The 18,630-nt window shown below is 45.1% G+C and overlaps 1 protein-coding gene across 1 annotated transcript in view; it reads left to right on the top strand.

The window, feature by feature from the left end:
* The window catches only part of CYFIP1 (cytoplasmic FMR1 interacting protein 1), a 1,181,635-nt gene that overhangs the window by 1,083,829 nt on the left and 79,176 nt on the right, over positions 1–18,630 (top strand). Inside the window, 1 exon segment of the mRNA XM_069636612.1 lies at positions 14,449–14,687. Coding sequence (XP_069492713.1) covers positions 14,449–14,687 — 239 coding nt within the window.

Here is an 18,630-nt window from a genome sequence, read left to right as displayed (position 1 = left end):
CGAATGGCAATTGCACGAAGACATCGTCTTAGACGTCTTCACGCAATGGGGATTCCCGGAAATAGACCTGTTCGCAACTCTGGAGAACTCACAATGCCAAAGTTACGCCTCCAGGTACCCCCAGAACCAGTCCAAGGGGAACGGTCTGTCGATTCAATGGTCAGGGAAATTTGTTTACACCTTTCCCCCCCCGACTCCCCTACTCAACCAAGTGGTGCACAAGATGCACCAGGAGCAGGTTACCATGATACTAGTGGCCCCAATGTGGGCCCGGCAGCCATGGTTCGCTCACTTGATGGAGATGTCCCTATCTCCCCCAGTGAAACTTCCCTGCCCGTACAACATGCTGTCACAGGACAAGGGCAGGACACTGCATCCATGCCCTCAGACCATGAACTTAGCAGCCTGGCTCCTGAGATCATAGAATTTGGACATTTACATCTCCCACAGAGATGTATGGACATCCTCAGGGAAGCCAGAAAACCTAATACTCGCCACTGCTATTCTAGCAAGTCGAAAAGATTTGTCATCTGGTGTAGAGGTAAGAGCATCAACCCGGTTCACTGCTCTCCCACTAACATTGTTCTGTACTTGACCCATTTACTGGATTCAGGTCTAGTCTTCAATTCCATTAAAGTCCACCTAGCGGCACTTTCTGCATACACCACTTCCCAACTTAAAGTGTTGTGGTGGAAGATACCAGTTATCAAGGCCTTCATGGAGGGGGTAAAGAGAATACACCCTCCGATAGCTAACCCAGCTCCCGGATGGGACTTAAATGTGGTACTTTCTAGACTCATGGGCCCTCCTTTCGAACCCATGCACAAGGCATAGCGTTCATTGCAAATGTTCCCCTTGAGTCCAACTGCAAAGCGGCTACCTGGAGTTCTGTGCACACCTTTACAAAACACTACTGTCTAGATGCACGCTCTAGATCTGACTCCCAGGTGGGACAGGCAGTATTAAGACATCTTTTCTCTACTGTTCCTTCTCATAACCCACCGCCAACTCTGGGTACTGCTCGCTAGTCTATGCACAGCATGTGATTCTAAGTAGATTAACAAACATCATAAGACAATGCATTACCTACCATAAAAGCATTTCTGATGGTTGTATCTGCTTAGATTCACATGCGCCCACCCTTCCTCCCCGCTCGGATGGAAGGAACATAGACATCCTTTTATATATTTCTCTCTTTTCTGTACTCACTCACGTCTAGAAGGCTCCCTCAGGGCAGAAAAATACAAACAGAGGGACCTCGACGCGTGAGGGATTGTGGGTACAACGCACGTCACTATAGGGATAGTGTTACAGACACGCCTTGTCAACGTCCCCTTTTTCGACTACGAAAAACAAAATGCAATACTCCGCAGTGACCACTGGATGTCGGACCTATGCACAGCATGTGAATCTAAGCAGATACAACCATCAGAAATGCTTTTACGGTAAGTAATGCATTGTCATATTCTTTTTAAAAATGTCAGCCTGGGGAATCGCGGCCCACAGTTTGAAGACCTTGTGCAATTGCAACAATACAATAATTCACAAAGAGAAACATAGTCTCTCAGTACTGATCGTCTTAGGGACTGGTCAGTTTCCCCATAAGAATGAACAAACAGGCAAGGGAAGTAAAGCAGAAGGTTTGACTTTCCTCCAAAAGGTCAGGACATGGTTTAAAACAAGCAAAAAGAAACGGTGGCCCATAAATGTCTATAGGAGGAAAGCAGCATAAAGAAAATCTTTCCTGACAGCTGTTTTTGATGAGGTAATTTATCCATGGACAGAAGAACAAAGCATTCATGTTGATTTCTTGAGAAATGTTGTTCAACTGGCATGTTCTAACCCTTGTGTTATTTCATTTTATTCTGTTTATCGCAACTTATTTAACCTCAGTTTCGTTATTCGCTTCCTTGCCCTAACATTGTATACAAATGAGGAATAACATTTGTTAGTAAAATTACAATGCAGAAAAAGCAAATAGTCTAATAATGTGGTTTCTGATCACTCAGGCCATGCTGCCTGCCTCTCTTGCTTCTTTTTAAACAGTTCCAAGGGGAGAAGGGATACTTAATCAATTGATAACCCAAGGCTGATCTGCGCTTTTAGCAGATAGTTTATGCACTTTGATCTTGGTTTGTTCTCAAGATTCAGTACATCGTTCAGTATAATTATGTTCAGGATGGCCTTGTAATTCTGATAAATGAACAACTAGAGTAGTAAGGGGCTAATTCTCAATTGCTCACTTAACAGAGAGACCACTTTCATGATTTAAGAGTTCTGTTACTGTTCCTAGGAGAACACCCAGTAACAAGTGCAAGAAATTCCACTCCGTCACAGCAATAGTCGATAAAGCAGAAAAAAACATATGCCACATTCATACCGAGTAGTCCCTCCCCAGACTTTGTCTGATCTGCGTTTCGTGTGGTAAAGACTCCTCCACCACACTCGCGGAAAGAAAAACAAACGTGCAGTGTTTGACTGATTCAGCAGGGTTATTTTTGTGATGAGCAGACCAGTTGTCTCTATCGGAAAATCTCATACCCAGGTAGTCGAAGGTATGCACCCTTTTTATATTCATATCACCCACACAAATGCTACGGTTAACCCTTCTATTACAGCTAAAAACCATATACCTAGATTTCACATTGTTCACTTTCATGTGTCTTGCTCAACATATGAATTTGCAAGTGTTTGAAATGCTATGGTCGTTCTTCCCATTAAAACCACATCATTGCGATATCCAAACAAGGAGTTCTTCAGCCCAAACAAGATGGAGCATCAACAGGTTTCTTTACAATGTGTTTCTCAAGTCTGTCGACATAAAGATTAATAAGCAGGGGTGCCAAGACATGGCTCTGGCAGACTCCTCGTTATTTTAAAGTTTTCTGTTTGTTCCCATTCCGCACCATAAGTGACAAAAGCTTGTGTCTTGTCGTAAAGTTGGATTATAATTTCCAGAAAACTAGTATCCATCCCTAGACCCCTGGGGATTGACGAAAGAAGAGGTCGGTCCACCAGGTCAAAGTCCAATGATGGCTCCATCAAGGCCAGGTAAAGTGTGCCACCTTTGTTTAAAGATGGCTTTCCCCCTCCCCCATCAAGGGGAAGATCTGTGATATGGAGGGAGTTGTTTCCAGTCACCTGCCAGCAAAATCAAGTGCGAAAATACAAGTACCAGAATCCTCAGAGCTAATTAACTTGTCACACCTGAAACAGAAATGCAGACCCGCCTGAAAAAACAAAGAAACTCAGCCTCCCTGAAGATTGATGAAGTCATGAAAACGTGCGTTAGGGGGAGAAGCTAAAGACTGTTAACAGAGCGCCTGCCTTCACATCTTTAAACAGGTAAAGTGTGCCACCTTTGACGACGGGGCGTGGCTACGAGGGCCATGTAGGAGGACGCGATCTGGAGGAGCTCCCGAGATCCTGAAATGATCCTGGCGAAATAGTGCATAACAACGTGCCCATGACTGCTGAAAACACATATGCCGGTGTGTGAACGGTCTGACTGCGCTTGGTGAACTTTTAGAAGTCGTGGGAGGAACGGTGGTAGAGTTTTGTGTGAAAAAGATAAGGAGCGCCGGAGACGAAAGACGAAACAAAATGGCCGATCAACAACCGGAACAAAGGAAAGAGCAGGCCGCACGGTGGTTGGGCGATAGAAGCGAACTGTGTGCGCATTTGTAACTTGTGCAGAATGCAGGTCCTCTGGGTCATGTCTAATAGAACAGTGAGACTGAAGGCGAAGCAGGCCACCTTGGACGACTTTGCCAAGACGTCCCCTGGTCCGGAAAATTCCAAGAGTAAGGATAAATCGCCTACAGGCGGCATGCCTCAGACGGGTACTAACCATCTGGTCCTGGCTGCGATTGCGGACTTGAAGGCGACCTGGGAAGCTAAGCTTGAACTGGCCATAACTGAGCTGAAAACGGCATTGGACCTTAAGGTCGGTGAGGTGCAGGAGGAGGTGAATTTACTCCGGCAGGACGTCAGGTCCTTGGCGGAGCGCACTGAGACCCTCGAGAAAGAGGTGAGCCCGAACACCGCGGATTGTGCCTCCCATAAGGCCGAATTGCATGCCCTGGTGCAGAGAGTGGGCAACTTGGAGAGCAGGGTGGAGGAGGCAGAAGGACGCGCCCGACGGAACAACATTCGCATCGTGGGCCTGCCAGAATGATCGGAAGGCCACGATCCTACGGAGTTCATCGAATCTATGCTGTTGCAGGAGATACCCGGAGGAGCCTTATCTCAAGGATTCGCGGTGGAACGTGCGCCTAGGCCAGTAATCGCCAAAATCCTTAATTACCGGGACCGGGAGAGGATACTAGAACACTTCCGCAAGGGAGGAATGATTACACGAGGAGCGGCAAGCATAACGGCCTACCCGGACTATACCCTGGCTGTGCAGCGTAGCCGCATGAACTTTGGGACGGTAAAGCAGAGATTGAGAGAGGCGGGCCATAAATATATGTTGCTGTATCCGGCGAAATTGAAATATTTTTCATAAACACAAAACTTTGTTTTTTTGAGACTCCGGAGGACGCCATGGGATAGCCTGACGTTCGGGCGGGAAGAGGAGATGGAGGAGATAAGTAGTGCACGAGGAGGGTGCTACAAGATGGCGCAGAATAGATCTCTGGGACTTGATTATAGTCATTTGCGCGGCCTTAGGCAGAGAAGGTCAGACTGTTGCACAAGATATTATGAGCACTGTGACTATTGCTGTATTTAGGGGAGCCTTGCAGAGCGGATCTCTTTACCCCACTTAGTAACTTTAGTTAAGTGGCCATTAGGGCGACTTCACCCTACTGAGCTCTGGGCATTGTTTGGTGCTTGCAGGGCTAGATGTGGGGGTGCCTGAGTTCCGAGGATGGAGCTGGGCAGCAGTTGGGGTGTGTGGTGTTGGGGAAGGGATGGGTAGAGGGTGGGGAGGGAAGTGGGGAGTTTGGGGTGTGTATAGTTATGGGGAGTTCGAGTTTGTACAAGAGACTACAAGAAAAAGCCAGAGGGCTGTATCTGTATCGCGTGGGCAGGTGGGATTTGCTGCACGGAAGGGGGGAGGATACTTATGAGCTATGGGGGATCTTAAGATCGTAATGTGGAATGTCAGGGGACTCAATAGTTACCTAAAGAGGAACAAGGTCATGATGTATTTGAAAAGACAGAAGATTGATATTGCACTGTTGCAAGAGAGGCATCTGACTCGGCAAAAGTTGGAACTGGTGGGGAAGAAGTGGAGAGGTACTGTAGTGGGCTCTCCGTATTCTGCCTACGCTAGGGGAGTGTTGGTCTGGGTGGAACCGCACGTTCCGATCCAACTTACACAAGAGGTGGTGGATACGGATGGGAGGATGGTCATATTGAAGGCACTGGTGGAGAATAGGGAGGTGTGCATTGTAAATACGTATGCCCCCAATCAAAATACGACGGCATATTTTAGGACTCTGTGTACCAACCTTGGTGCGTGTGTGGGTGGGGCGGTTATTTGGGGAGGGGATTTTAATTGCGTGCTAAACCCCAGGATAGACAGATCTGATAAGATTGATAGGCCCACCCCAGCGGCCAGGGCATTGCAGACACTGCTCGACGACTTTGGACTGGCAGATATTTGGAGGCTAAAACATCCTAATGAGGAGTACTCGCATTACTCAGCCCCGCAACAACTGCATATGAGACTTGATTATTTTTTTGCCACGCCAGATGTGGTGATAGAGACCACCCAAATAGACTACAAAGCGAGGGTCCTGTCGGACCACTCGCCTCTGGTCCTGGGTTGGCAGTACTGCCGCCCCAGAGCGCGGATACCGACGTGGCGCCTCCGGGCTGAGGCACTCAAGGAACCAGTCTTTAGAGAGGAAATCAGGGATGAGATCACACATTATTTCGAGGATAACGTTGGCAGTGTGGATTCGGCGGGCACGCTCTGGGAAGCCTTTAAGGTGGTATTGCGGGGTGCTGCCATTGCTAAATCAAAGGGCCTGCAGGGTGGGGCCCTGATGGAGTTAGGGGAAGCTGAGGATGAACTGGAACGAGAACTCAATAGGGGAGGGGGGGATGCGGAGCTAGCACTTAAACTACAGCAACGGTGCGCAGAACTTTGGGAAAGGCTCTGCAACCTTAACTATAAGAAGTATGTTGAGAGACAGCATGCAGGTGGGGATAAAACGGGCCGTCTCTTGGCGTGGTTATACAAGAGCGAAACCCCTAGGCCCCCGATTAGGACGATAACCAGAGAGGACGGAGAGGTAGCGGACACCCAAGAAGGAGTCAATGAGGCATTCTTAGATTATTACAGGGCACTATATGAGGACAAAGGGGGGGGCAACCGAGAAGAGTTGAGAGAAACTTTAAGAGATATGGGATTACCTAAGATTAGTGCCGAAGAAACGGAGGAGCTGGATGCACTGATTACTTTAGAGGAATTGGAGGAGGTGGTGAAGCAGCTGCCCACCAGTAAGACCCCGGGTGCGGACAGACTCCCCAGCAAATTTCATAAAGCATATAGAGAGGAGGTACTCCCTCCCCCCTACCCCCCCTGCCACCCCCTCCATGCTAGAAATGCTCAATGAATCGTTTGAGGTGGGCCAGCTGCCGAAATCGCTTAGAGAAGCGATAATAATACCGCTCCCTATGCCCAACAAACCAGGGCATAGCTGCAGCTCCTATAGGCCCTTGTCAATGCTGAACCAGGACGGCAAGATATTGACGGCGGTCCTGGCCAATAGGTTGCGTAGAGTTATTAGTAAATTTATACATCCGGACCAGACAGGTTATGTCCCCAACAGAAATATAACCCACAACCATAGGGGACTCCACCCGGTGATTGTAGGGGGGAGCAAGAGCGAGGGTGAAATGGCGGTTGTGTCCCTAGATGCAGTCAAAGCTTTCGACTCAGTGAGGTGGCCGTGGTTGCTGGAGGCCCTGAGGGAATACGGGATGGGGCTGGGCTATGTTAGGTGGGCGAAGTTGCTGTACAGTGAGCCGCTGGCTAGGGTACATACAGGGGCGGTGATATCCGAGAGGTGGCAACTTAGCAGAGGCACCAGACAAGGGTGCCCCTGGTCCCCGATGTTATATATTCTGGCCCTGGAGCCCCTGGCAGTGTATCTTCGACAACAATATGACATGATAGGGGGCATTGAGGTAGGGGGAGAGAAACACCTAATATCCCTGTATGCTGACGATTTGCTATTATATCTGAAATATCCAGAGGAAAATCTTCAATCTATTCTGGAGGTAATGGAAAGGTATGCAGAACTGTCTGGCATAGCGCTGAACCCCCAAAAATCGAGCATGTTCCCATTGGGTAGCTACAGAGGAACCCCTCCGGAGCGGTTGCTAGTGTTGTCGATACCATGGGCGGTTGGCACCTTCCGCTACCTCGGAATAGATGTGTATCACACGGTAGAGGAGGAACATTTGCATAACACCGAGGTCGCTGTGGGAAAAATCTGTGTAAGTGTGAAGTTTTGGGAGAAGTTGCCGTTGGCGATGATGGGACGGGGGCGATGCTCAAAATGGTGGTCCTACATAGGCTTTTACATTTTTTCAGCAATATCCTTTACATGATACCTAAGAAGTTTTTTGCCAAGCTGAATAGTATGTGCAGAGACTTCCTATGGCATGGCACTCGAAATAGAGTGGCGCTATGGAAGTTGCAGAATTTCTATAAAAAAGGAGGTATTAAGCTGCCTAATTTTGAGGCCTGTTATGTAGCTGGCCAGTTGCAATATGTGGTCAAATGGCTCTCTGATGAGGTAACTCCCGAATTTAGGCTGTTTGGACAGGACTGCACTCTGTTTTACCAGAAGGAAATTATTTGGTTGCCTAGGTCAGAAATGAAGGAGCGCCCGGGTATGATGTTGCTTGGGTGGAAGATGTGGCATAGAGTATGTCGAATGATGGAGGACCCGTACCCGTGTTCCCCGCAGGTGCCGCTGGTGGCCTTGGCACGGGAAGACAAACCACTAAGGATGATAATCAGTACCTATTGGGAGTCGGTCGAGCTGGTTACATTGGGGGATGTCTGGCAAGAGGGGGCCATTAAGGATTTTGAAGGACTAGGGGAAGAGGCGGGCTTGCATAGGGGCCAGTATGTCACGTATCTAAGGCTGGTGCGGTATCCAGTCATAATGTCGAATACAATATTTTCGAAAGTAAAAATGTCGAAAATATTTAGTCGAAAAACAAAAATGTCGAAAAACAAAAATGTCGACTTTTTTTCGATTTTTTTCGATTTTATGTGTTAATAATAAATATATTATTAAACTTTTTTTAAAAAAATAATTAAAGGTATTTCCATGTGGGGTGGGGGTGATGGGGAGGATGGGGATAGGGGTTTGGGATGTTTTTTTTAATAATTAATTAATTATTTAATATTAAAGATTTTTTTAAAATAATTAAAGGTATATCTATGGGGGGTGGGGGGGATGGGGAGGAGGGGAGGGGAGGGGGGTTGGGGTAGGGGTTTGGGATGGGGGGGTTGGGGGGGGGGGACCCCCCCATAATAAATGTTACTATCTGGGTAAAAAAAAAAAGTGTTTTGGGTTTTCGATTTTTTTTTCGACATTTTTTTTTCGAAATGATGACTTTTCCTATTATATGTATGTGTTTTCGACTTTTTTACATTCGACATTTTTTTTTCGACATTTTTGCTATTCAACATTATTTTTTCGACTTTTTGACTATAAACCGGCTGGTGCAGAATATTCGTAAAATCTGGCCTGAGACTGTATTGGCGGAGGAGCCAGACGCCACTATGGGGACAATATATGACATATCAGAAGGAGGGCCTGAGATCTCTAGATTGTATGAGATGGTGATGACCCGGGTTGGGAAGGAATTGACGCATTTGAGGCTGGATTGGGAAACAGAGGTGGGAGCACAGATGGAAGATGGGATGTGGGAGCGTGCTATGGGATACCACAAGAAGGTGTCCAGAAATGCCAGATTACAACAAATACAGTTGTACATAACGCACAGAGCTTACATGACCCCGATGAGAATATAAATGCGGGACGACAAGCGTGCCCAAAATGCGATAAGGAAGATGCTGATCTGACACACATGTTTTGGTCTTGCCCAGTGATTGAGAGTTTCTGGGGAGAAGTGGCGCAAAAACTAGCGGACAAAGGGGTCACACTCACTATAGATACGGCCTGGGCCTGCCTGTTGGGAGGGTTTCCCAGACCACGGAACCTTAAACATGTTGGGAAATTGAAGGACTTGGCATATGCGCTCGCAAAACGAAGGATTGCCATGGGCTGGAAGCAGTGCCATAAGCCACGGGTGGAGGTATGGTGGCGGGATTTGCAAAAATGGGCGGAGGCTGAAACGGTGGTATGGCAGAAGGCATGTAGCAAGTGTGGGGAAGAAGTGAGTACCCCGCTAGCATGGAGAGTATTAATAGCAGGACTGTTTGGAACAATAACGGATTCTGCAGTCTCAGAAGGAGGTGATACCCTGCCACACACAGCAGATACGGAATGAGAAGGACAAACAAGCTCTTGAGGGGGGAGGGATTGGGGGAGCAGTGGTCTTGACTAATTGATGTTCATGTGTTTTGTTGCAAATAACCTGCCAGTTTGGTTTGTATTGTTTGTTTGTTTTAAAAATAATAAAACCTGTTTAAAATTCTTTTTTTAAAAGTGTGCCTCCTTTGACCTTGTAATATTTGTCTACAGTGAGAGACCGGTTTAGGCACTGTTCCATAGTCCCTAGCTACCTACAAAAGCCAATCTGTGCATCCGACAAGCTGTTCCTCTCCCCATTCCAAACCTAGTGCCTTTCCACCATTACCCTGTATTACAAATACTGTCTGCATATAGAAGCGAGAGCAAACTTGCAGGTGGGCCAAGCAATACCTCCCTTTTTTCAAATGTTCCTTTAGCTCACCCACAGCCTTCTTCAGAGATGGCCAGCTAGTCTCTGCAAAGTATGTGAATCTAAGGAGATTTACAAGCCGCAAAAATAGTAGAGCATTACCAGTAACCATCTTTCTGGACCTTGTATCTCCTTGGAATAACAGGCATCCCATTTAGTTAGGGGCTTCTTCAGTTACTTTGTTTCCTTTTGTAAGCTAGACATTAGGTATTTGAGGTATCATTATTTTAGATAAAGCAGGCCCACTCAAATCAGATGATATTTCAGACAAACTGTGGGCTAAGAACAGGAATATGTTGTATTGGATAAACATCTTACCTGGCTGAAGTTCAAAGCTCTGAAGGCCCACTGTTTGAGAAGATTTTTCATCCTTGGGAGAAAGCCTGAAAGTGCTTTGTTGCAGTTTGATTAGTTTGATCAACACTGGATCATGTGCGATACACCTTGTGGGCTTTTTCTTTCCCCGGTTTGTGTTTAATATTTCATTTAATTATTAGTTTCAAACCAATTTTATTTTGGTGCAGCCATAAAAAGGACCAACAATTGTACACACAATTATTCTTAATACATATTCTATAAACAACAAATACACATTTTCCACTTAAACAATTTTAAACTCCATATAAAGAGCTGTGCATTAAATGAAATATTTGCTTTTAGAAATTCAGACCATAACACAGGATAAGAGATAGTCATAAAAGTTCATACAATGGAGTTTATAAATTGCATACGAATCGTCCAGGTATCCGCTAGGTATTTCATAATTGCGATTCTTTACATCTGTGGTTGTATTCACCAGCCTGTATGCTTTTTTAATAGACCCCATTTTATTATAGAGAAACCACAGTCTTAAAGCCTTCTTGGGTTGTTATCTAAAGCACAGATGCATACAAAATTATGTGCCTCCAGCTCCCAAATAATACACTTTTTGCACTTGCCCGACTGGTCAACATTCCAGTAAGAAATAAAATGCTGCACAGGCAGTATTCCCAGTCTGAGTTTGACCATCAAGGTCTTCACAATTGTCTGATAAGGGATATCCAGATATTTTTCCAGAGTGAAATTACGTTTATTCTCTAAAAATTGTGCAATTAATTTCTCATCTGTGCATGATTTACATAATTCTTTAAAGTGCCAATGGTCGGAGGCATTTCTCTTCGTTGTTTTATAAGCAGATCCCAGTGTAGTAGGGTTGCTCCATATAAACGTTAAATTCACTTTTGACATTTCTTGAACATATGACAACCCAGGGAGTCCAGTAACCCCTTGCTGGGTTACCAGATTGTGCAGATCCTCAAGATAAACAAAGTTAATCAGTATTCCACAGTTTAACCACTATAACTGTAAGGCAAGATGTGAAGTAGTACCTGTTGGGTGCACTACAACAACCTTGACCTCCTGGTAATAGGAATCCAACCTTTGGTATAAGTCTGTACTACACAGGTTGGTAGCGTGATTGAGCAGCCAGGCTTATCTCAAGAGGGGTAAATGTGAGCAGTAGGGGAGTTCCACAGAGATTCACAGTGACAAGTATCCAAATAAAAACTTAAAATCAAGGTTTCTTGATTGAACAGTTATTCATTTATTTGACAGTCAGTTTGAATGAGCCTTCTTCAGAAGGGGCAATATAATAGTAACACACAAATACACTCCAAAACACACACACCCAGTTTCTCTAAATCAGCAAGTACCCATTTGGGAAGGCACACAGACCCTTCCTACACCCTCAGGTGACTTAAATAGCTAGGACAATGTGCACATTAATATGTAACTGTGGCATTTAGAGCAATACTTAGTAGCATGTAAAAGAAAATAATTATTAGAATAAAACAAGATATCACACAAATATTCTGAAGCCGGTAAGTACTTTTGAAACCCCTAATGCAGAGCAAGTTAACCCTTTCCTGGAAGAAAGGTAGAAACGCACAATTGAAGGAGAGAAGAGTCATTCAGGGAGCTAGGCCAGGCCAAAGTCAATTGGGCAAAAGTCTAGGTGCGCTGAAGCACTTGTTGCAGATGAGTAAAAGTCTTGCACAATTTTTTAGAAGTCTTTGTCGAAAAAGTAGAATCAATCTAGGGCCACAAGTTGGGAGGCTTGTGAGAAGTAGAAGTAACTCTACAGTGGCAACCAAAACCAGTCTCAACTGAGAACAAGTATGGCTACAAGACAAGAGGTAAGTTCTCTTAGACCTTTGGTTAGAGGAAATGGTTACAGCTGGCTTCTGTTCCTGTGTGGCTCTGGAAATCCTGTTGTTCCTCTGCCTCAGTCGTGGGGACGGATAAGAGACGGATAAGAGGGAGAATTCTGGGGGCTCCTGCAACACAATGGGACGGTCGGCGACAGAAAAGGACAAACTTCTATTCAGCGGCACTTTGTGGTTTCAGCTCCTCGTGTCTCAGCACATAGCACTCACGCGGACTCTCGGATACCACTTTGGACTTTTCTCGCATCTGGGGTCCAGCACTCTGTTGAGGTGGCTCAGGCTTAGTCAGTCCTGCTTACTAGGAGTCCAGAGGATCTTCCAGCAGCTCGGGTCCGACTTAAAAGAGATGCCCTCCAATCTGGTATTCCTCTCCCTGGCACTTCGGTTCCTGCAGCAGCAAAGAAGTGCAGCCAGCTCCAAGAGGATGTCCAGACGAGTTCACTTTGGAGTTGATTGGTCCCAACAACTAAAGGGGAGAAGTCGTCCTTGCAGGGCTTCTCTAGTTGAGGCGAATTCTGAGCTTCAGCGCAGCAGCAGGGCTTCACCGGGCAAACCAACTGTCCAGGTGTTGCAGCAGGCGTCTCTTCCAAGTTCTTCTGATGCCTTCGTCCAGTGGTCGACTCTGCCTTCCAAGCCAAAAAGCCTCGCCTTTTATGCAGGTTTCTCCCAGACTAGCGGTCAATCATACAGCAGGGTGGCTGTCCTTGCTGGACAGCTAGCCGGCCAATCAACATTGGGTGCATTCCTGTAACCAAGGGGATTAAGCACCGGGAGTTTCAGGTACCTCCCCCACTTCCTACCCCTGCCAGACATACTGGAGCGAAAGACAAAACGAACAAAGGGACCAACCCAGGTTTGGTGCGCAGAGTAAATCTCAAGTAGTACCTTTCCAACAAGAAAGCGAAAAAAGAAGACGGGGCCATTTTGACAAAATGGGCACCCAGGGGTGCTTTGCCAAGGCTGCAATTGCAGCCCGTAGTAAAAACACACAATGTTAGTTAAAAGTAAACCACTTCCACCAGCCATTAATATTAGAAAGGGTAACATAAAATAGTTACATGAGAAACTAGACAAAGGGGGGATACTAAGTAACCATGAAGCACCCTATAGTAGGATAGTGTGTGCTGGGTCTAGAAAGTCACAATGTAAGTAAAGTCAATTTCACTTCACTGCTCTTGGAAACAGTAGTTTATCCAAGAGAAGGTATTTTAAACCTTTGGGAAATCTGAGACTTCCCTGTGTCACTGCAGTGAAGGTGCTATGTGTCACAATGTAGAAAGATGATGCCTATGTAGTTTGTTAGACTCCATAACCAAAAAGAAAAGTTCAAATCACAGAAAAATACGAGAGTGTGGGAAAAAGTACCTTTTACCTTCTTGCTCCTCTTCACTGGAACGCACTCCCTCTCTCAATCCGCTCTTCCACTCCCCTTCCCTCATTTCGCACATCCCTTAAATCCCTTCTCCTCCACTCTCCTCCTTGAAGATCTTCCCATTCTCTCTTCATCCCCCATCTCCCTTTTCTGACTCCTTAATCCCCTCTCCCTCCATTCTCCCACCTTCCTATTCCTCACTTGTTCTTTTCTTTTCTATTCCCCCTCGCCAATCCTACTTCCTCTCTACCTCCCCTTCTCCACAGTTAACTGCGTTTTGCACTGTTTTACTGTCGAATGATTCATCATGTAATTTTGCTCACATTGTTTGTTTATTGTTGTTCACAGTATGAGTTGTTCCATTGTACAGCGCCTTGGCATAAAGCGCTCTATAAATAAACAAATCAATCAATCAAAAAGAGCCTCACTCTCTCAGGTTAAAAATGAAGTCCGACAATCCAGCAAAGTTGCTGGGGGTCTCTAAGGTAGAGAGGAATTAGCACATTTCTGAGAATTCTCCCTAACAATAACAGTGGTTCAACCTTATTAAATAACAATACCCTTCCAGCCCAGCATCATTCTGATGGGAACATTGGGGGCACTGTTTGGAAGGTTCAGGTGTCGTTTGAGTATCCTATTCCCCTCACTAACCAGACTTTTAGTAGCAGTATGCTCCCACATTTCTGCTCCAAAGGTTGCAGTCGGGATGACTGCATTCGATGTACCTCCATAGCGTGTGATATGCTCTGCACTCCATAGTGGCTGGCAAAATATATTACAGCCATTCCCCTCCTAGCTAACATTGTCACACTGTGTACGATTTGATTACCCCATCTGGTTGAATTCTGTACTCGTAGGCCTAGATAATCATAACTCGCCACCATTTGATTATTGTAGTTTTGTAATATCCCTTTGCATTACTGCTATGTCAAGTTCCTGAAAATCTACAGTGATTTGTAACCTTGCACCTTATTGTTTTCTTGTATACAGCAAATTGCAATAGCAAGGGAAGGGGATTTGCTGACCAAAGAGCGTCTCTGCTGTGGCTTATCTATGTTTGAAGTCATCCTGACCAGGGTACGGAGCTTCTTGGATGATCCAATTTGGCAGGGTCCCCTGCCCAGCAATGGCGTGATGCATGTGGATGAATGTGTTGAGTTCCATCGTCTTTGGAGCGCCATGCAATTTGTTTACTGCATTCCTGTCGGAGCTCATGAATTCACAGTGGAGTAAGTATTGCTGTTCGTCAATTACTTTTTATGATTTTCGATATATTGACATACCCTTTGGGAGTTCATTCCTTCGTTAGTCCACGAGGCCGAGGCGGCAAGGAGAGACTGCTGTCAACAAAAATAGCCCGCCTACATAATTCTTCATTTTTTCTTTTCTCCATTATTACTGCATTCATTGTTGCCAATTTTCACTATCAGTCCATTACCTGTTTTTCTCATCGAAGTACTGCACAGAGATTAATTGTAGACCACACATCGAGCATAGCGAACCAGGACAAATGACAGCTTCCTGGCTACATTAGCTAGATTTCACATATATGCAAGTCATATTCATCTTCCAGCACGTTCTTTCAAAGCTTTTTGCTGTTTTATATTGAAAGCCACCTCTTCAATGAAGCTTAGTAGGAAGTATTGATCATGCTTTGGTTTTGCTCAAAGAAGCAGATAAGCGAACACCACTGCCCTGCAAATGATCTGATCAAAATCATCAGCATCTTACTTGGCCACAATTCAGGTAGAAACCTAACCTTTAGTGCGTAAAAGTCCTCAGCAAGTGCACTCTGACTACAGAGGTTTGCTCTGTGGCTGCCAGCTCTATTGGTGCCATAAGAGTGAAGGTTTAAGAGTACCCCTTTGTGAGGTCAATGTCATAAACTGTCTCTTTTCAAGAGGTGCTCATGTTTTTAACTTTTCTTGACTGACCCGTTTAGCAACCACCAGTCCTAACCTAAGGGCTCAACCGGGGTGCAACTCTGATGTGCTCCTTCAGAGCCGTTAAGCCTCTCAAGTTTAGGCAGGCACACACATGCCTCTGTTACCTGTGTGAGTAACTGCTAGTTAGATTTCCCTTCGGGTCAACTTCTGGGGCCCAGATGTATCACTCTACCTTGGATTACATGGCGTTTTTGTTTGAGTTCCTGACTCGCCAAGTGGTAGAATGGCCATAACATTCAAGGTAGCCCTCCAGATGAAGTGATTTCTGTTAAAGATACAGTAAATACTTTTGATTAACATACAATAGGGTAAGGGTCATACAATATATATGTAAAATATATTCCTTATAATAAATTTGTGCATAGGAATTGATAAAATATACATATAAGTACCCAGTAAAATAACTTGGCAAAATATGGATAAGACATGTAGAAACTGGCCTCACAGGACCCATGTACACACAGGCCTTAGATGTACAAATAACCTCCAATTTCCATGGACCCATAGGTAGCAGTGAACCAATGTTATCCTATGGAGGTAAAGGGTTAGCACACGTGCCCCTTAAAGCCATTAAGGTCCAAATAAGACTCCAAGAGGCATCAGTGGACTCACCAGAGACAGTCCAGTTCCAAGCACAGCACTTAAGCATGTAAAGACCTATGTCAAATCTAGTATTTCGCAAGAGTATAATCTTTCTTGTTCCAGAATATTAGGAGGTGTGGTCTATTTTTTCCTGAAGGGGATTGACCCGCAATTGGTAGAGACTGTAAATACATGCAATGTCATTTGAAAATACAGATTCTTACCTCTGTTCATACAGAAAGTTTAGTCATTTATTCCCATTATTTACAGACCTTTTCATTTCTGCATTTTAATGGCTGCATGTGTTATACTTTCCATTTAAATTGTGTGTGAATATGTATGTTAAAAAATGCACGTGTTTTAACTATTGCGTAAACACCATGCATTTAAATCATTATCAATGTGTTGCTATTTAGAACCAGTAAAAATGTGATAATGTTAGATTAATCATGGAGTGTTGGGAAAGATTTTCTTGTTGATGATTTGCTCCCATAGACTTCTATGTGGCACCCTTTCTTTTTGCTTTGTTTTGACTGCTGACATGACATTTTGGAAGTAATACTTCCCTTGCTTTGTGCTCATTTTTATGGGGAAACTGATCAGTCCTGGGAGACGATTTCTGCCTTAGTGGATTCCTTCTATTTTTAAAGCTGCACGTATCCTAAAGTGAAATATAGGTAAGATACTTTGTGGCCTTATAACTTTCTTTTGTAGCTTTATGGTTGCAAATACAATTGGTCCAGAATCGGCTGGTGGCAGTGGATATTTGTCTACAGAGTTTTTGACTTTTTATTCAGGCCATGAGATTTTCACTTGTGCTTTGGCCATATTTTCCTTAGGCCTTCTCCCTGCTCTCTTGTCCAGAATTGCAGTATATGGAAAACCCATTTGCCGGACAAATCCTTGGCTTTCCCGGGCAAAGTGGCGGTCTGTGTGTGTGGCCAGATGTTAGGGAGTTTTACTAAAGTCCACCTGTAGAAGACTCCCCCTTAGGAGTACAGGGCTCCAACTCTTAAGTTTGTAATGCAACAACTGCCCAGGTAAGTACCCAGTAGTGAGACCGTAACTTCTATGTTGAAGAAAAGCGATGTCATTGGCAGCTCTTCACAGGAAGATGACAGCCGCTCTGGTTCGGGTCTCTGGCCTTGGCCATGGAGGAAGAATCTTTGGCAGGATCAGATCCTGGCTCGGTTACATGGATGCCCAGCAGATGATCTTCGTGGTACTTGGTAGTGGAGAAGCGACACAGGCGTTATAACAGCGATGGTTGTACACAATAGACTTACTTCCTTCTTGCGGTCCTTGACTCTTCTGAAGTTACTTCCGCGATCAGGATGGAGTTTCTGTAGGCTCAGGACGATGCCCACAAGTTTGCGAGCCGAAACCGCGCTCAATGAGACGATGCATGCAGCAGTGCCATAGGTCCCTGGGTATTTGGGTTTTGCAGGCCTGGAGGTTTGCAGCACTTTGTGGGATGGCTCAAACTGCAGATGGTCTCGAGACTGGTCAGGCCCACCAGTCAAAGGGAGGAAGTTGTCTGGTCTGGGTATTCCCTGTCACACAGAAATGGGGCTGGAGCGGCAGCGGTCACTCTAATGACTTTGGTGGTCTCTGGAGGTAGCTGCAGACTTCCTATTCTTTCTTTTTCTTCAGAATGGATCTTGTTAGGGGCGCTTTCCTAAAGTCCCACTTGGTGGTAAGACTTTAGTAAGCTATCCCAGTGGTTTGTAGATCCCCAACTCTTAGTATCAGTCTGTAATACTGCTGGAACATTGGTATAGTGGCAGAGCAGTCGGGCTTATAAGAGGAAGATGTGAGCTGTAGGTAAGTACATTGAACCTAGTTAGTAATGCACATCAAAGAAACACTTAGACATAAATGTATGTTAGACTAATTATATTTACACAAGAATCACTTTCAATTATATAGCACAATAAACCAAAACACTTAGGAATACCTTAGAATACTTTGCAAAAGCCACTGCTTAGTTTGTAGTTTCTCGTGGTTACATTTGTTAAACCTTTTGACAGTAATGACAGTACGGTAAAGACATTCACTCTGCATGCACATATAAGAGTGACTTTTGGGAAGGAAAATTGTTGGTTAATGCCACAGTAGCAGTTCTTAAGGTTTTATAGGCAGTTTCTTTGCACAGCAAGTCTTTTAAAGTCCAAAACACAACCCTAGCTAAAGGCAGTTCGGAGAAGGCTTAAAGTCTTTATAACCAGCAGAATATGAAAGTTCCTGTGGATGCTTTACAGTCTCTAGTCTCTAAGAGGCAAGAGGACACAATCAACGTTATAGACCCTGTTAGAGGACTCGCTAAAAGGATGCAAGCAGCGGCTTGGGTCGGTGTTGAGAGGGGGGTACCCTGGACACCTCTAGGTGCACTCCAAAGCTCTGGCGCAACTTCACACATCAAGGTAAGCAATGCCTTTCTCCCCACAGTACCTTAGGTTATACAGAAAGATCGTGGCTGTGTCTCCTTGATGTGGTGTCGCTCGACCCGTCTTCCGGATGCCTTGGTATGATTCATTTATTTATTCGCATTTGTTGAGCGCACAGCACCCGGAGGCATTGTGGCGCTGGTTACAGACATTTTCTTAGTTACAGATAAAATTGACATTAGCATTGGACACATGCA

The sequence above is a fragment of the Ambystoma mexicanum genome, chromosome 7p (assembly GCF_040938575.1).
Source record: "Ambystoma mexicanum isolate Mex_15411 chromosome 7p, UKY_AmexF1_1, whole genome shotgun sequence".
Taxonomy (NCBI): domain Eukaryota; kingdom Metazoa; phylum Chordata; class Amphibia; order Caudata; family Ambystomatidae; genus Ambystoma; species Ambystoma mexicanum.
The sequence above is the reverse complement of the archived record's forward strand: the minus strand, read 5'-3'. Positions and strand labels throughout refer to the sequence as shown.